This window comes from Hydra viridissima, unplaced genomic scaffold (genome assembly GCF_058129835.1).
Source record: "Hydra viridissima isolate aposymbiotic clone 2 unplaced genomic scaffold, HvirCarnegie_v1 scaffold_12, whole genome shotgun sequence".
NCBI classification, from domain to species: Eukaryota; Metazoa; Cnidaria; class Hydrozoa; order Anthoathecata; family Hydridae; genus Hydra; species Hydra viridissima.
In genome coordinates, this window is record NW_028324311.1 from 4,782,212 (window position 1) to 4,801,624 (window position 19,413).

At 28.9% G+C, this 19,413-nt stretch overlaps 1 protein-coding gene across 4 annotated transcripts; it reads left to right on the forward strand.

Annotated features, from left to right (window-relative positions):
* Nucleotides 1–9,368: 9,368 nt before the first annotated feature.
* LOC149880916 (uncharacterized) lies at nucleotides 9,369–15,799 on the forward strand. Of its 4 annotated transcripts, XM_090068808.1 has the most exons (7): nucleotides 9,369–9,676; nucleotides 9,801–10,058; nucleotides 12,583–12,692; nucleotides 12,936–13,239; nucleotides 13,450–13,651; nucleotides 13,762–15,010; nucleotides 15,131–15,799. In XM_090068808.1, exons 2-7 carry the CDS (start codon nucleotides 10,019–10,021, stop codon nucleotides 15,314–15,316), a joined length of 2,091 nt encoding a protein of 696 aa, XP_089924934.1. In that variant the 5' UTR covers nucleotides 9,369–9,676; nucleotides 9,801–10,018; the 3' UTR covers nucleotides 15,317–15,799. The 4 variants fall into 4 exon arrangements, with proteins under 4 accessions (XP_089924934.1, XP_089924937.1, XP_089924935.1 ...); XM_090068811.1 differs by lacking the exon at nucleotides 9,801–10,058; XM_090068809.1 differs by lacking the exons at nucleotides 9,369–9,676; nucleotides 9,801–10,058 and adding an exon at nucleotides 10,408–10,597.
* The last annotated feature ends 3,614 nt before the right edge of the window (nucleotides 15,800–19,413 follow it).

Below are 19,413 nucleotides of genomic sequence, written 5' to 3' on the forward strand. Positions count from 1 at the left end.
CAGCAAGTTCGGTGCACAATCCGACAATTCGATAAACATTAACGGATCGACGGTTAAACAAAGTTTAACATATTTCCTTATGCTTTTCACGCCATTCGTTTAGCAAAATTACTTTATCTCACCCTTTATTTGAAATTCTCGACTCTGATTGGTTGTTACAAAAAATCCAAGGTAAGCCAAAAGCAGTAAAAGCGATCGTAAAGCATCGTTGTGTGTCAGAATTGTTTCCTTTTCCTTTTCTTGAAATGATGTTAGAAGGGTTGTAATTTAAAAATTTTGAATTTAAAATCGGACGTGCGTAAAAGAGAAAAACATTCCGAAAATGTTTGACGTTGTGATGACAGAGACTAGCCAGTCAAGTGCTCTGTCATCAAAACGTCTAGGTAATGTTGATACTAAAAACGAAGAAGGAAGTGAACGTGAAAAAGAAAATCCAACACTTTCTTCAGATCCAGATGACCTGCCTACCCATGAATGCGAAGCCCAAAAATAAGGTAATAAATTGGCAATTAGTTCAATTTATTTGTCTAGTGCCTGTAAATTTTACATAGGTTGCTACTTGCCTTCAAGCATTGTTTAAAGTTACGATGAATTCCAGACAAGTTGTCTACCTAGTAGCTAACTACTTGGACCCTTGATAAAAATGTGATTGAAAAATTATTTAAAAATATTATTAGTCAAAAGTTGCAATGTAACTGGCTGTAGTCTATTCTTGTGTAAGTTCCCAATCCACCATTAGACGTGCCAATTGTAAAAAGTTACATCAAAAGTTGCTAATATAAATAAGTGCTACTAATGATCTAAAGTAATGCAGTTGCGAATTATTAAAAGAAATGAGAGGGAATAGTAGCGAATAATTCCAAAAATGCAAAGAGATGTAAATATTTGGACAAAGACTCAGTAAAAGTTGGTTAAAGTCAGAAAAGTCTAACTATCTGCCCTTAAAGTCAGTCTTTTTGCCAATGAAAGTCTAACTTTTTAAATTCTCTTTTATATTTTACAGACTAATACATCAAGTTCTTGAAAGCCAGGCTCAAAGAAACAAAATTCAGTCTCCGGAACGTGGCAAAGGATCCTGAAGAAACTGTCAAAGAGTTCTAGTCAAGTTTTGTTGGCAAAAGTGGTGAAGAAGACTCCAAGATTGACGACAGCCTTCGGCACTCACATTATGGAAGCTTCTCTTTGAGTTTTATCGAGCCAAAGAAGCAGAAGAAGAGCGCGACTGGATTGAAAGGAGAACTTTTTGCCTATGAAAATGATGTTGAGGCAGTTTCTGCATGGATGGGAAAGCCAAAGTAGTTCTGGGTGATAAAACGGAACATCTATCCAATTCTTTCCAAGGCTGCCTTTTCTATCCTGAGCATTCCTGCATGTTCAGCATCCTAAGAGCGCTTGTTTAGCACTGCGGCCTGACAGTCACGAAGGGTAGAAACTGTTTGGATCCTCTAAAAGCTGAAAAAATGCTCTTCATCAAGAGCAACTACTCTCAGTTTGAGAGAAAAATGTTGCTCAAATTCTGCTCAGAAACCAAAAGCTCTTCATCAATCCCAAATGAGGACCCGAATGATGACATCGAGAAAGCCCCTGTTGATGCAATTAACATTATGGACATGTGTGACATTGAAGAAAACAAAGAATTTGTCGAAAATGATTTTTTAAAATTCGGTTTAGAATTCTTAGGCAAATAGTTTGTTTTGAAAGTTAACTTTTGGTACCAAAACTGCATATATTTTCACGTCATTTAACTTCTTTCATTTACTCATGTTGCTTAATTAACTATGGATTTTAGTTAAATACTTCATTAATTAACTCCCAGATTAAGTAAGTTTAATTTAGTACATTTTTAAAATTTTATATCATACATTTTACAGACTCTTCCAAAGATGCTAAATTACTGTAAGCAATAAATCGTAGCAAAAATTTAGTGACTTTTAGCAATTTTCGCAATTTTTAAAAATCTTTTACTAAGTTTCGGGACACGAACGGTGATATAGCCAAAAACCGAACGGGTTCGGGTTTTTGGGTAAAAAAAATAATTCAATACCCGAACAGGTACCCGATAATTTATCGGTTTCGGTTCCTTAGCCGTCGGTGCTCGATAACCCGTTCGATTATTGTTTCGGGTTATCGGGATATCGGGTATTTAACGGGTTTATACCCAAACGGGTTCGGGACCCGCTTGACAGGGTCCGAACGGGACCCGATGACATTTCCTAATAGGGGGTTATTGAAGAAATACAAATGTAAATGAAACCATGTAAAAACTCGTTTAAAAACAAATTTTAGATATAAAAGTGTAATAAAATGTTTTTATACCTTTTTTATTTATTTATTTTTTTTTATTATGTCAAAACAAATAAAATTGTTGAAAGCTTGAATTTTTTTTACGCGCATAACTTCTTTTAATATTATCGAATATCGTTTAAAGAAAGATGGTTTTGTCATTACATATCGTTTAGAAGTCTGTTAAAATGTATATTTTCGATTTTAAATCAGGTTTTCGCAATCGATAAATAAAACATTTGATACAATTCAACAACTTCAGTGTTTCCTGTAATACACAAGTGCCATTTACTGAAATTCTAATAGATTATAATTACAGGAAACATAATGTGATAGTAATAAAATAGTTACAATAGTAACAAAAAATGTTAAACAGTGTAAAGTAAAAAAATATATATAAATTATTAAAAAATGTTTCCGACATATTAAAGATTTTATCATATTGGTGAATCTTAAAAATAGCAACAATTAAAAAATTAGATCCTATCCTGAATATAAGCGTATTAGGATAATATACAAAAACAAACTAAGTAAAGGTTACTTATATATAAAGTTTATTTTCAATTTAAAGTAAAGCAAAGGTTACTTTAGCTATATCTATTTTAAAAGTGAAGAAAAATCTAAATTAATGAATTTAAGGAAATCTTATGACCAGTAAATGTAGCCATTTTGGTTCTGGAAGACCACGTAAATGATAAATAGAGCGAAGAAGAGCGAAGCAAAAAAAAAAGAGTTAAAAAAACTAGCATGAACATTCACCGAGGAAATTAACAATATCAAATGTACAGAAAATTGTGTACAGAAGCTCTTCTTGTACACAGAATACTATTTATCCCGCCTTGTACAATATTTAGTGGATACTATCCTTCAATGCATATTAGACCCATGGCCGCCGAGAGGTGGGGGGGGGGGGGAATGGACGGGGAAGATTCCTGGGGCCCCGTGTGTGTACAAATAATTTTTTAAAATAGTTTTTAAAAGATTTAAATAGTTTTGACTTTTAAAAGATTTAATTAATTTTCATTATTAACTTTCAACGATCAGAGCACACTTCTATTGGTCCTGATATATAATTAATCATAATGAGAGCCCCTTATGAAAACTTCTCAGGGCCCAAAATTTCTCTCGGTGGCTATGATTAGATCACGTGGTTAATGGAATTTTTAAAATAATTTATATGCCGGAATGCGGTCAAGATGACGAAATATTTGAATAATGTATAAAGATTGGCTTTGATGGAGCATTGAGCCAAAGTATTCATAATCAGATGTAAGCTCTATAATTATTTTGCATATATCATATAAGCAAAGTAGTTATAGAATTTAAGCATGAGAAAAGTCTTTTCTGCACAGCTCTCCTGCCTTTTATTGCTTAACTTATCCTTCAAATTGTCACAATAAAAAAATCAAACAACTATGTTAAAGATATTGTAAGGAGAATGTTTATTTTTATAATCAGCTATAAGATTGATCTTACGGTCTTTGAAGATGAAGTAGTTCATGCGCTTACAAATTAAATCAATCCTGCAATGTATCCTATGCTAAACCCAACGAAATGAACGACACTGATTTAGTTAAAACAAAAACGGAACATGTGTCAGCCTTGGCGCACAGAGTTTGCATTACTGGATAATTTGCTAGGAGTTTATTCTTAAACTGAGTTATAAAATGGAAATGAAAAGGTAAAAAACACTTGAGGAAAATTTATCTGAAAACTTAAGAAAGAAAATGATTTTGTTAACTTTCAGAAAACAGTTAAGCCTATCTATTGACATGCCTAATCATTACGTTTACATAATCAACTTTGCTAAATATTAGGACAATCTGTATTTTTACATAATTGCAAAAAATAAATACTGAGGCATATTTAGCAATTTTTAAATTAAATGTTTTTTGATTTTGGCAATCCAACAGCGTTTTAACACATTATTCTTTAAAAAAATTGTTTTCAACTTCTCTATCAAATTTCATTTCTTTTCAGATCCAGCTTTAAATATTTTTGGCAAATTTTCACTTATGAAAGGGTTTTAGTTTTAATTGGTTTGTTTTAAGTTTTTTAAAAGTTTTTTTGAGACTATTAGGCATCTTTTTCTCACAATTCAAATGCAAACAAAAACAATTTAAAAAGTTCCTATTAAAAGGTCGATCCATCTTAATGTACAGTAACCTGACGTAATTTGGTGTAGTTACCTTACAATCACGTGGGTTTTCAAAGGAACTTCAGTTAGTGCCTCCATACTAGCTTTTGAAAATTTTTTTATATTCATTTATCAGTCTTTAATCAAAAGTATAAATATGTTGATTGCATATATTTATTTAACAAACAGTTTTGCAAGTTTAAATATATATATATATATATATATATATATATATATATATATATATATATATATATATATATATATATATATATATATATAGCAGTAACTTATAATGTGTCTTTTCTTTTTTTTTTTTTTTTTCTATGAAACAAATTTCTCGCAAGGTGTTTATATGCATTTTTAAATCTATTGTGAAGTAAATTAAATATGTAACCATAAAATGCATCTCAATTGCAACGCGGTAATAAAAATGAAGCTTTGATCCAAGATTATCCAAATACCTACAATTTTAAATATATTATCTTTCAAATTAACATGCGCAAAGTTTTGTTGCAATTTTTCAAGTTATTATTTGTTTACAAGCAAAAAGTTTTTATTTGTTTACAAGCCATTTAATTTAACATTTGAAATCTATTGTCAGGGTATTTTTTAACAAAAAATCTTATTTTCGGAAGGTTTATCAGCAACTGAAGTTCATACAAAAATGAAAAACTTCAGTTGTTGATGAACCTTGAATATGTTAAAAACTTTTGCTTTCAAAACTTTTCAACCAACCAATCAAATTACTCCTTTTAATACTAAGACTTGAAGTTTTCCAGTTGTTTTTTTTTTTTTTTTTAAAAAAAAAATTTATTATACTTTGGTTTGTTAGTTTTTGTTTAAGATTTTTAAGATTTTTTTTTTTTGTTTAAGAGATTTAGTTGTGTCAGAGCATTGTTTTTATATTTAGTTGTGTCAGAGCATTTTTTTTAGATTTAGTTGTTTCAGAGCATTGTTTTTAAAGCTGGTATATAATCACTCGCAACCTTAATTTTTATATCATGATATAACTTAATTGTAATATAATATAAAAGTTTAAGGTTCTGAGTAATTTTATACTAGCTTTAAAAGTTGTTTCGCTGTTTTTCAAGATTTTACTTTTTTTTTGCACTTATAGCCCTATTGAACTAGGTATGCAAGGTAGTTATGATCTACATTTATTTATAAGGGTGTATGCTGTAAATTTTTATATTATATTGTGCAAATCGCCACCATAATCACTTTATATAGTACTGCTTCAATTTGCATTGTTTGCTTTTTTAGTGCCTAAATCCATTTTAATACTATTTTTACAAGATAAAATGGAACATTTGCACAACATAATATCATAATTTACAGCATATAAAGTTTCTCCGGAATGATAATAACCCGTGGGATTTTTGAAATATTTCTTAAACTACTTAATTGATTTTGATTATTTTTTTTCTATTGCTTCAAAGTAAATTTTATCTTTCTTACAAATAATATAGCGGTAATTTTAAAAAAGTTTATTGTAAGCAAAGAAAATATATTTGAAAGGAGAAGTGAAAGCTCCTCTGTTCGGCGCTCCCTGGCCAAAAATTTTATAAGATCCCGAAAGGAACGAAGCATAAAGTTTTGCTAAAAACTGCTACAGCGGAAAAATTTGGCAAGAAAGTTATGCCTTGGAAAGCCATCTGTTTGTGTGGTTTCAAAACTCAGCTACTTTTCACAAACGGAAACATAAACTTACTTCATCCAAATGAAAATTTTGGACAAGCATGAAAAGTGAGTAGCGTGAAAAGGCCAAAATTGCGACAAACAAAATCAGTTTGCGTAAAAAAAATTAAAAACTTTGAACATTTTTCGAAAAATAATAAAATGCCAGATCTTATTTGTACAAATATCTTGTGTGGATAAAACTTGGGGGCTAACATATAAATTTTAAAAGTCTTTTAGATGCTTAATCTATTAGCCTTTCAGCAGCTTGAGCAGCATCTCTTTTGACTTTCAGTAGTTGCCGCCAATCAGGACTCTGGTTTACTGTAAGTTTCAATCTACGGCTTAACTTTGTTTTCCTTGGAATGCCTACCAGTGCCACGAATTCATTGGAAGGTCCATCAACTCCTTCTTAGGAGCTTTTGAAACCCGATTTTTTTTTTATTTCTTGTCGCAACGCTTTAAAATGTTCTTTTCGTAAAATCAATATGAAGTCCAAGGTTAGGTTTTTGGAGCTTTCTTTTTTAACTTGTAGCTTAGTTGAATCACTTTTTGCGCTTAACTTGGATTTTCAGCACAGTCAAATCTGAAAACAAAACAACACAAAGTCTTATTCAAACTTTACAGTTAACCCAAACAGTTCTTAAATTATAATATAATAAGTTTATTCTTTAAAATTATTATATACTTTTAGTAAATTATTGGTTAAATTTGGAGAACTAAAACGCAAAATTTTTACTAGAAAATTTTGTATTAATAAACAAATCGCTCTTCGCACAAAGCATACAATTTTAAAAATGTCTACTTTCTTCCAGTGACTTTTCTGCGATCTTTCTATATTAACTTTTTTTTTTCATTATAATCTGAATTAGTTGAAATCTTCTTGAAAGGAAGTTTGGTTGACGTTTACACGGTTTGAGACTTATAGTTCAAAAAAAACACTACATGTTGCGAATGATTTTTTTATATTGTTGCATTTTCGCATTTTTCATATTAAACTAAAACAAATGTTTTATTCAAAAAATTTGAAATATTAAAAAAGGTTTTCCCTGTATCTTCCAAACGTTTATGTAATACAATTACGACGATGGGATTTTCGTTATCAACCCATTCCTTATTTGCTGCTGTTAACGTTCAGTGACTAACTGATTGTGGCAATACCACATAAGAAAGTTAATTACCCAAATAAAAGATCCAAGGGTGTCATCCAATTGTTTACATTTTTTAATTCACTGAATTAATGTAAAGCTATTTGTGGCTGAGCAGGGTTAAATTTGGGAAATCAATTTGGCAGTTTTTATAATTGCTGATTTGAACTTGTGGGCAAGGAAGTGAGCAATACAATAAAATCTATTTGGTATGCTAAGTAATCATTTTAGATTTTTTATTTATTATTTGCACAATATTGTTTTTAAAACGCAGTTTTGTATTTGAACAACTTCAACCGTATAATATTTTCTTATGGCGCCCGAGATTTATTTGTTTTATATTTATTTAAAATTCGTATTTTTGTAATAATTATTGCAATTTGTAATAGTTATTGCAATTTGTAATAATTATTGCAATTTGTAATAATTATTGCAATTTGTAATAAAAGAGCAATCAACACTCTGGTCAACATGGTTCAAAGTTTTAATGGAATCTCAAGAGAGTAAAAATAAAGTTTAAAACGTTAAAATCATTTATTTTAAATAATTTTTAAACGTAAAATTTATTTAAATATATACATGTTCTACTGTAATATATAAACATGTTCCACTATGAAATATATACATGTTCCACTGTATAGGTTTAGAGATATAACTCACAATACACTGAATTTTACGTTTGTCTGACTGATGTTTGGCTGGTCCTACAGCTAAGACTAAGAAAAGTTGCATAAGCCCAAATCTTTTTTCTTAAACACTCTTGGAAACTTTAGGGTGATCTAAAACTTATATGGGAAAGTCGAGCAAATTAACATTAAATAATGAACACTGGCCAAAGCCCCCAAATCGTAAGCCAATGTAGCTAATTCTAAATCCATTGAAAGTTTATCCATTATCATTACACATCAAACTTGGTTAAAAAGTTGGTGGTAGGCAAATGCTTTTCCTTTGGAAGTAAATATGATACTATGGCTTTTACAGCAGAAGGTATATCATATTTAGTTTTTCAACATCCAGATTTAAATTGATTAAACAAATTGACAATAGCAGAATCGTATAACTATCATGTTATAGAATCTTATAACAGATCATGTCATAGAATCTTATAACAATCATGTAACAAAATCTTATAATCGATCATATAACAGAATTATTTTAGGTTTAAAAGAAGTACCAAAAAAGTTTTTTAAAAGATGTTGTTTTAATAATTGCATTTCATCGTTCAAAGAAATTGAAATTAGTTACCAGTTAGGAATAGTGAAAAATTTTTAAGAAAAATTTAACTTTTTTTTTTTCAAGAGAAAACTATCTACTCAACATTTAAAAGTCTGAGTCTATAAAGAAATACACTTTAGAGTTGGAGACATGAGCATTACGGAAGTCTATAAGCGCCTTCTATAAACTACTTCGTTTACATAACAATTTAAAGAATAAGTTTCTTGCCCAAAATTCAGTTTTTCAACTTGCGTGAAGAATTTTCAGAAAATAACAACCCTTAAATATCTCACACACTTTTTGTCATCCAAATTAAATTCGAGTTGAAGCTGTAAATAAATCCCCTGAAAGGTTAAAGTGCACGCTCCAGCTGGTACCTTGGAACTGGAAATACTAGTTTATAAACAAACAAAAGTAGAAATAATGAGTTTAACTTTTAAACAAAATTGTTTCCTAGTCTCTGCTTAGTAAATATAAAAACTAGTTTTTAGAGAAAGAGAGTTTTTACGGTACGGTTGTACGTTAAAGCTGGTAAAATGTTGCTCAGCGACAAGGGATTCGTCAGCAATCTATTTTTCGCATATTATGAGTAAACTAAATTATTTTAATGCTTCGTGGATTATCGCACTTATTTCTATGTTGTTTAGTTGCAAATATAATGGTTTTCTTAAAAGTTATAATTCGTCGTTAATGTAGACGGATTGCTGTCTGGATGAATTAATGCTGACGTCATAATAATCGTCATTTTAAATACGTCAAAAAAATACTTATAATTTTTTTTTTATTATTGCGTCAAAACAAAATAAAAATTCCAATACGGTTGATGTAATACAGTCTAACAGTTTCTGTTATAGGTGACAATCCATTTAAATAAAGTGACAATTTGAGTTTTTTTATTCAAATGATATTTCCTGACGCAAAGACAGTAAAGTGTAGTAATTTGATCGAGAAAAAACAATTCAATTGCTGGAAAATAAAATGGCTTAAAATGTCTATTTACCACCTGCTAAGAATTCGTAATAACGTATACAAATTATTTCGTCGTTCACGGAATTTCTTCTCTGCGTAAACAGCGCGTATTATTTGTGTTAAAAATCTGAAATCAGAAATCACTTTCAGCTCAGCAAGAATTTCGAGTATTTTGAGGCGCGAAGTTTAACTCGACATAGGATGATTGTGACATCAAGGTTTAAACTGGGATAAGAATTTATTGGTAAAATAACCAACTTCTTTCGTCTTTTAACTTAAAAATATTTTAAACTATTAATGACAGTAAAATGACGATAAAATAGACATAAATTTTTGAAAATTACAAATATATTTGCACGGTCATTTAGACATGATATCCGGAAACAGTTGTTATACTTGATTGCATTCTTTAATAACAAATGATTTATTCGCATTTTAAAAGATGTTTTGTTCAAAGACTCTGAAAATCGACAGCACATTGTATATTAAATAGAGTAATAGAGTTGTAATAAGCAAATCAAATCAGAAGCATGATGGTAGTTAACTTGACTAGCAACATGTCAAAAAATCACGACTTCCACAGAGAATGCAGTACTTTTGTCGTAATTCAAGCTCTATTTTTAATCGTAAGTCATTTTTTTATGTTGCAGACGAAAAACAGATTAAATTTTTATCTTGATTAGTAACGCCTGTAATAAAAAATTTGCGAGATATAGATACCATAGTTTTAAAATAATCTTAAAATAATAGATTTTAAAGTTTACTTTTTCTGATTACCACGTAAATGCTTTAGAATGAAAGAAGAAAAAAAAAACACAAAAAAAACAGACAGTTGAGATTAAAAAAGTTTACAACTCTGTGAGAAATTTTTTCAAAATCAGTAACCGTTGCTGTGACGTAAACAAAGATAATAGAGAAGATTAAGTAAATCATGAAGTTGAAAAAAAAGTGTTGACATAAAGACGAAAAAATTAGATAAACAAAAAGGTTCTTTTTAGCTTATCTTATGGAGACGTTTTGAAAAAAGGGTCCTTCCCTTTATTCAACGCATTTTCTTTCTCTTTTTCCGTTTAATGGCATATTTCAACTTTGGCAAACATTTCAGAAAAGATTTCTTTTTCAGAAAAGAGTTTTCAGAAATTTCACAGCTTTTTTACACTTAAAGGTATCTCAGTTTTCTTTAATTCCAACTCCAAGTAACTATAAAAAAACTTCTTGCGCATTATTTTTCAGGAGAATATCATTTATTCGCTCGTTTATAAATTGTATAATAATTTTTTGGTATATTAATGGTTTTTATGACGCATCAGAAAGAGCCAAAGTGAAGATACTCATTTCAGCAAAACCTGCATCAAACTGGAGCAGCGTAAATGATCTAAATCCCAATTTTTTTCCCAGCACAAACTTTTTTCCCAGCCGCTTTACTTTGCTATTCACCAAAGTGATCCTTCAGGGTTTCTGACTTTTAAAGTTTAATGAAGTCAAATAATTGTTGTTACGAAATGTTGGAAATAAGAATAATGGATTGGCGAAATAGTAATAAAAAATTTTGATGATTTTCTTGTAAGAGAATATCAACAGTAACATGATAGTAAAAGAAAATATAAAATTTTCAGTTATTATTTTATACTTATTCTATTTCCTAAAGTTTTATTTTTAAACATATTTCATTTAAAATATCATCCTTTAAAGTGAAATGAAACCTATAGATTTTATATCTTAGTGGATATTATTGAGTATTTCATTGAGTCCAAACACTACACAAAAATACTACCCAACCCCTAACATAAAAATTATTAACGAATTGGATGTTTTTACTTGGACCAACCAAATTCACGGCAAAAAAAAATAAGATGGTGGCAATTTGTTTTTGGGCTTTTCTTTTTTTTTTTATTGCCGTGAATTTGGGCTGGTCCCTAGTTTTTACAAATAAACTAGTACTCAGAGTGCTTAATTAGATCATGGTTTTTTGCAGCGCTGTTTATTTTCTAAGGAAAAGTATTATCTTGTTTACATTTTATTATGTAACTTTAAGTATGCTTTTCCTCGCCAACAAGATTCCATAATGGAACAAGTATTATTTACGCAATGGATTGTTTCCTTAAATCACAAAGTATATCCTTATGCCTCAAAGTTTTTCCTAATATCAGGAAATTTTAAAACTATAATTGTGTAAGTCATAGATGTTACGTCTAAAACCAGGTGGAAATTTTAACGTTCTTTTTACACATTAACACTTAAGATAGCAAATAAATTCTCAACATTTAACCTCGCTGATGAAAGTTTTTTCTCAAACTATCTGTTTACACATGTATACAAGTACACTCTATATATCTTTGTAATAATGTAAGATTCTTTGTAAAATAGAATATTTTATTCTTTTAGTATTGTGTTTAGCATTTTGTTTAAGGTTGTGAATTTATTTGCGTGAAAATTTAAAATTCGAATTCACGAAGGCTAATCAAAGTTAGGGTTGAAATAGCCAAAGTAAAACTTCGTTACTACAGGAAGTTTAATATAAGACTTAAATATGTAAATAAACGCTTTTTGTCTATACTGCAGTAATTTGCTTGAAGAAAGTACGGCCGATCCAGCCGATAGACCTGGAAATTTTGACACAAATGTCTGGCTTCTTAACATATGAATTCATGTGCACATGCCGCGCACGTTCTCTAAGGCCAATGACGTCTCTTCTGCTTCTTTATTATCATGTTTTGATTAAAAATTTTAAAATGATTTTATTTAAAAGTTTACAAAAGCCATTTGATATTGTTTTTAAAACTCGTTGTTTAATCCTAAAAGCTGAGATAATCATCAATATACTCAAAAAACAAGAAACAAGAGAAGTGGGTGTCAATAAAAACTCATGTTTAAAAGCAAAATCTCACACGTTAAACGAAACACTTTTTAAATGATTTCAAAGGTTTAATACGGTTTGTGTAATCAAAAGTCTACAACTAAACACTAAGATTTTTATTTGTATTACTTATAGTTTTAGTTTTGATTTTGGAAAGCATGAATTTTGAAATGAGTTTTTGAACTAAAGTTCCAACTTTATATTAGCCACCATACAGAAGCATATAGCTTTCGGTATGTAAGGCTAAAGTTTTTAATGCTTTATTTCATAAATATATTTTTTTGCTTCTGTAGAAAAATTGCTTTACATAATATTGACTATGGTGTCTATGGATAGAAAAGGATCTGCAAAACAAGGTTATCTTTATATCAAAAGTCAAAAGAAACCGCTAATGTTTAATAAGGTATGATTAGGATAGCAGATTTGCATTCTTGTATATGTTTTATGTAAGTTCTAGGGTGTTTCTTATAATTACTGATATATCAGTTAATGTATTTTTTATCTTTTTCTGTTAAGCTTATAGTAACATTTTGTATATGAACATGTATAATTTATAAGTATTAATGAAAGACTTTTTTTTTGAATATAATATTCTATTTCTTTTTTGTTCTTAAAGTTTTTGTATAAGTATTCTAATTCGTTTTAGGGTTGGTATAAAGCATACTTTGTTCTGCAACACGATCCTTTTGTACTGGGAGAATACAAAAATTCTTCTCTCAAGATATTATGTCAATTACATCACATGGAATCTATTAGCCATGTTGCCAAGCTCGTTCATTCAAAGTCTCAACAGTTTGCATTTAAAGTGGTTTTGGATGATTGTGAGGAACTTGTTTTTGGATGTGATAATCCTATATTACTTACTGAGTGGATGGCTGCTTTTAAGCAAATAATAGATATTTTAAAATGTGGGTTTTCAATGAATACAAATAACTTCCACACTGAATATGGTATTAGTTGAGCTTTTATTTGTGTGCGTGTTTGTTTATATATATATATATATATATATATATATATATATATATATATATATATATATATATATATATATATATATATATATATATATATATATATATATATATATATATATATATATATATATGAAATGTTGAATGTTTTTGACTATTGAGATGAAATAGTATAACTAAATATTTTAGGACAATTTCAAGTGTTGGTCTTGGAAACAAAGTTATCTAAAGCTAATTGTCTGAAAGGAAACTACATTTTGTTGATAAATCAATCACAAGTTTCATTGTACTCTAAGAATGAGTTTACTGAGGTACTAAGTTGGCCAATAAGCTGCATGTCATTTCAATCAAGCCAGCCAACTTCTAAAAGACTTATTTTTGTAATGGGAAAGCAAGTTTTTATTATTATTTTTTTTTTTTGATTTTTTTAGACAACACTTGAAAAATTTCATTACAAAGGTTTTAATACTTTAAGATAGTTTTAAATTTTTCTTGTTGTAGAACATGTCACTTTGGTATTGGAGTGCTTAAGTTTGAAACAAGTGCTTGCGATGAGATTCTTGATTGTATTAAGGCTCATTCTGATGCAAGTAATGACAAATATCCATTGAATGTATCAGAATCATTAAAAAGTGAACACTTTTTTTCAAGAAATCCGCAGAGTTTTGATTCAGATGACTCTTTGCCTAGAATAGACCTTGGAAATGAAGATTTCTTAACTAATACTAGTGAAAAATATACAAACAACAATGTTTTTTCAAGTTGTGATAAATATCAATCTTATTCACCACCTAAAACTTTAGCAATAAAAAGTTTAGACAATACTGGATATATTACTCCAAATACATTTGAGCCTAACAGGATGGTATTTCATGAAAAAAAAGGTCATAGTTGTGAACAACATTCAGCTTTCTCTACTTCTCCAAGGTTTAAAAATAACAATGATGACTTTTATGTGGAAGTAGTAGAAAAAGAAAATGAAAAACTTAGTGTTGAAGAGATGTTAATTTCAGTTACATCTGGATTAGTTGATCCTATAAAACATCAAATATCTTTATCAGCTGCTAAAGGAAATTTAATTATAAATAGTTCACCAAAAGATTCCCCAAAGTTACCTCCCAAGCTTAATCCACGTCGCTCAAGTGAACCTATGAACTTTCAAGTTAATGGTGATTTAAAGTCTAATGTTTTTGATAAAGTTTTAGGAAATAGTTCCCCAAAAAGTGGTGAAAAGAGATTTAACGATAGTTTAACAGAGTTTCAAAATAGATTAAAAAACTCTGCTTTAAAGCGAAAAAGTGTTCTTATGAAACTTCCCGGCCAAGTGTTGCACCAGGAAGAAGAACGAAAAACTGAAAAACCACCAGAATTAAATCGTAATATGAAACCAGGTTGGGGGGGTGCACCTTTAGTAAAAAATGGTGTCCAAGTTACAGAACAAGTTGATGCTGTTGATGTCCCTCCTCCTGTGCCTGAAAGGATTGCCACTCCAAAGCTAATCTGTAAAAGATTAAATAATAAACATCTCAGTTTAGAAGAGAATTGTAATGAATCTAACAAACCACTTTCTGCAAACCAAATTTGCTCTTCTCCACCACTTCCTCCTAAATTAAGCAACGTATCGCAGATACTTACTGATGATCCTAGTATTTGTGTTGTAAATAGTTTTGCTGTTAAAAAAGAGAAAAACCCAAAAGATAATGAAATTTTATCCTTGTATCCTCCCCAAGATGCCAAATGTATTACTGAGGTAATAATTGTTGTCTTGTTTTAGTTATTTTAAACTTTTTAGCTCTTTTTTTAAAGCTTGTTTTAATTTGTTTTAATTTTTTTTTTTTTATGGGCTTCAATTGTATAAAATTATTTTTAGAGAGAAAATTTACCTATTTTAAAGGATTGCATCAACCTACAAACAAACATCCAAAATGGTATGAACATTGATTCTCATTTACAAAAACTGATGGCAGCAAACAAGTTCTTACCAAAAATATTATTTGAAAAAACACCTTCCTCTTTATTTCCAAAACCTAAAAAAAGTTTATCTAAGTTAATGTAATAAAGCAACATTTTGCGGAATGCCAATTTTTAACGAGTTTTTAATCCAAAAATGATTATTTAAATGACATATATACTTATATATGTGTTGATTTAAAAATCCATGTACATATACGTGTATTTTTTTAGAATATATTTATACATAGATATTTTTATTAGCATAAAGTTATTGTTACAGCTTTGGTTTTTGTTTTTTGACTTTTTAAGTTTTCTTTTATTTTTAAAGTCTTCCAGTTTTTGAAGTCTTTTTTGGTTTTTGATCTTTTAAATCTGTCAAAAAACATTTAAGAAAATATCTCCTTTACTTTAAATCTTGTTAATCCTTCATTCATTTTTCCCTTTTAATTTTTTGTTTCGGCATGTTATGTACTTATATTTTAACACCGCCCTATTTACAATTGCATTCTTATAATTATCTTCAACGACTAAACCGATATATATTTAATATGATCATTGAATAAAAGAAATATTTTTCTAATTAGAAGAACGTTTTCTTTGTTTGCTTTTAAACATGCTTTTACTTTATCTCCCTTTTTCTTAATCTTTTTTATTTTTATTATTTTTTTTTTTTCTTTGTAACTAGGATATCCTTTTCCAAAAGCGATGAATGCAAGTCTCTAAACTATTTCCTAAACTCACGAGAAATTAAAAAAGAATGTTTACCTTACGTAAACACCTTTTTTAAAGTTTCGCCGAAACCAAAAATAATTAAAGTTATGTCATATATTTGAAAAGGTATCTTAAAGTCTTAAGCACAGTTTTAGCCGAAATTAAGCACTTTAAGTATCGTATCTATAAGATAGTGATGTTTATAGTATTGCGTTTATTGTATTTATTTATTAGTAAACTGACAACTTCAGAAACAAATGGAACGTTTCAACCACATTCATAAATAACAGAAAATTTGTGTCAAAACTCGCAGTCATTCGAAGTTATCCGTGTGGCTACTGCCATTACATTTCATTTACAAGTTTAACGTCCTGTAACTATGACACAGGATAAAATCTCCTTTTAGGATGTTCGTGAGAGTGTTCGAACGAAGGATACATAACTATTTAATGAAATTAATTCCATGTTTAATTGTCTATGTTGGTAAAATTTTTAAATTTGTCATAAGTAATCTTAGGTTATGCATGATCTCTGTCTTATGATTAACAAAATTATGAAATACAATTGAAAAGAGACCTTGATGTTGATCACGTTGCATCTTTCATGCAAGGGTGCACTGGCTTGTGTAAGAGATGGTGTATGTGGGTTAGAGACTAAAGTTGAGGAGGTTATAGAAGTAAAGAGATATAACTATCATATTTATTAAAATTTGCTTTTTCCCATCCAATTATTTTCGAGAAGATTGTTTTAAAAAGTGTTAAAAAAGCTTGAATTAACTCTAACGTGTTGTTTGTTTTATCGCCTCCGTCGTTTAATGATTTTTTCTTTTGTTATATGAAAAAGTTATGACAACGGTGTGTAATAATATATATTATAACGTGTAAATTTTGTTCAATTGTTTTGAAAAAAAAAATCTTTCTTTCAATTGTTAAAAAAAGAGAAATTAGAAACTTTCAATTGTTAATCAAAAGTTCATACTTTTCGATTAACAAAGTTTCTCGGGAACATTTTCATTGTCCTTTTTTCTTCTTCAAACCATAAAAAGTTTTTAAGTGTTTTCTAGCCATTATATCCAACATAGTAACTCGTTCAATTTTTATTTGCTCGTAGATATTTACTCATGGGATTAAAATTTGACGAAAATGTAAAATCCCCTCTTGTTACATTTGTTTTACTTACATTATATTTCTTCTATTTTGAATGTTTTGGAGTGGTCACACAGAAGTTTCTATCTAAGAATTGAATTAATATTTGTAGCACGTTTTTACTAAGTAATGCAGCTTTTGAACCGAAAGCAAAAGTTTCTTTCGCTCGACTTTCGTTTCTAAAGAAAAAGCTTACGCAGTATTTTAGTCTCGATATTTTTATTTTACTTAATTTATTTAAAAAAAAAATCATAAGCTCATGTTAAAATTTTTATCTCAACCGATATGACCCTAGAAGTAGCATTCTTCTCATCAAAAATGTTTTGCATTTCATTTTAACATCTGTTGATGAGAAAAAATCCGAAAGTGAAAATTTCTAGCAAGGTTTAGAACTTTAAGTTAGGGTTAAATTCAGATTTTTCATCCGTTAAGATTTTCATCCGTTAAGAGACTGATTCTTGTCTGTGATGAGTAAGGTAAAAATTAATTAGAATGGTTTGTCTGTGATAAACATTCTCCTTAATATTTACTTAAGGTAAATATTGAGTAGAAAGATTGATTTTTTAACGGAGTTCACTGGATATTAACAAAATTGAAACTTTGTCTGGTTTTTAAATATCCGTATTTATCGTTACTGTGCAAATTTAAGTTTTCCATTACCAGAGTTTTCCTTTCTTCAGCATTTTGTAAATGACAATCGATCATTATGTTGTCGTAAAGGTTTAAACACATATCTAGTATATATTTATGTATATATATATATGCATATATGTACATACATACACACATACATACATACATACACACATACATACATACATACATACATACATACATACATACATACATACATACATACATACATACATACATACATACATACATACATACATACATACATACATACATACATACATACATACATACATACATACATACATACATACATACATACATACATACATACATACATACATACATACATACATACATACATACATACATACATACATACATACAGGGTTGGACTGGCTTGAAAAACCGGCCCGGGAAAATTGGTCAAGGCAGCCCACTTCATTGTATGTTGCATAAATTTTATATATATATATATATATATATATATATATATATATATATATATATATATATATATATATATATATATATATATATACACATATGGCTATTTCCACGATGGAAATTTTGTGTTTAAAAATTTCTTTTTTTAAAAGATTTTTTTTCTTTAATTGTAGTTTAAACACCTTAAAATTATTGTTAAAATATATTTTGAGTAGAAAATATTTGAACCGAGTAGATAAATTTGATGAATGTTAGCAACTGTTTTTTCTTTTTATTATTCGAAAAAGTGAGTAAAATTTGAGGGCAAGTTATTGCAATATTTTAAACAAAACATATCCATATTTTTGTTTAGAAAGAATCTTTGACATTATATATGTCTTGAGTGAAAACACCTTTAGTCTTTAAAAATAATTCATGTGTTTTTTTATCACATACACATCTGTAAAAATTAGGTTGCGTCACAGAACTAAAAGCTAAAAAAGTTTAATTATCACAATAAAAATAGGCTTTAAGGCGAGATTTTTTTAGAAATTATATATTTTAATGTAAACTTTTCATCATTACTAAAAAAAAGTGGGTCAAAAAACATTATATTAACTTATAGTAGTAGTTTAAATGCTGTTGCGTCACTGAGCCCATCAACGTGATAATTAGCGTTTTATAAAATTATTGTTTATTATTATTTAAAGTATAAAAAAAAAAATTTAATCTTCTCTGCCTAAATATTGATAAAAATAAATATTTCTAAAACACTGCTGTTAGTTGGAGTCTAGAAATAGTAGACACCATCGCTATTCAATATTAACTAGTATAGCAACTTTTTCATCGTTTGACTAGTCGATGCCAAGACATCAATTATTGCATCGTTATTAATTCTCGGAAGAACGTCTTTTTCACAAGACATCAGCCTGATTGACTGTAAACTTGACTGGCTCATCAAATTTCTTAATCTGTTCAAAATATGTTTCAATTTCGAAAATGACCTTTCGCAAGCAACTTGTGATGAGGATTATGTCAGCACAACTTTTTAAGCCAGAAACAAATTTGAATACGCAAGACTATGCAAGTTAAACTTCTGGAGGACAAAATAACAACAAAAAATACATTTTTTGCAAGATTTGCATTTATTTCTGTGGCTGTCACTGTTTTCCACTTCTGGGATTGTAAAGACAGTTTCAGATTCTTCGGATTTACATTGTTACATGTTGTCCGAGACACAGTGAGTACTTCCGTGTCAAATATCAAGTTATATTCATCTTCAAGA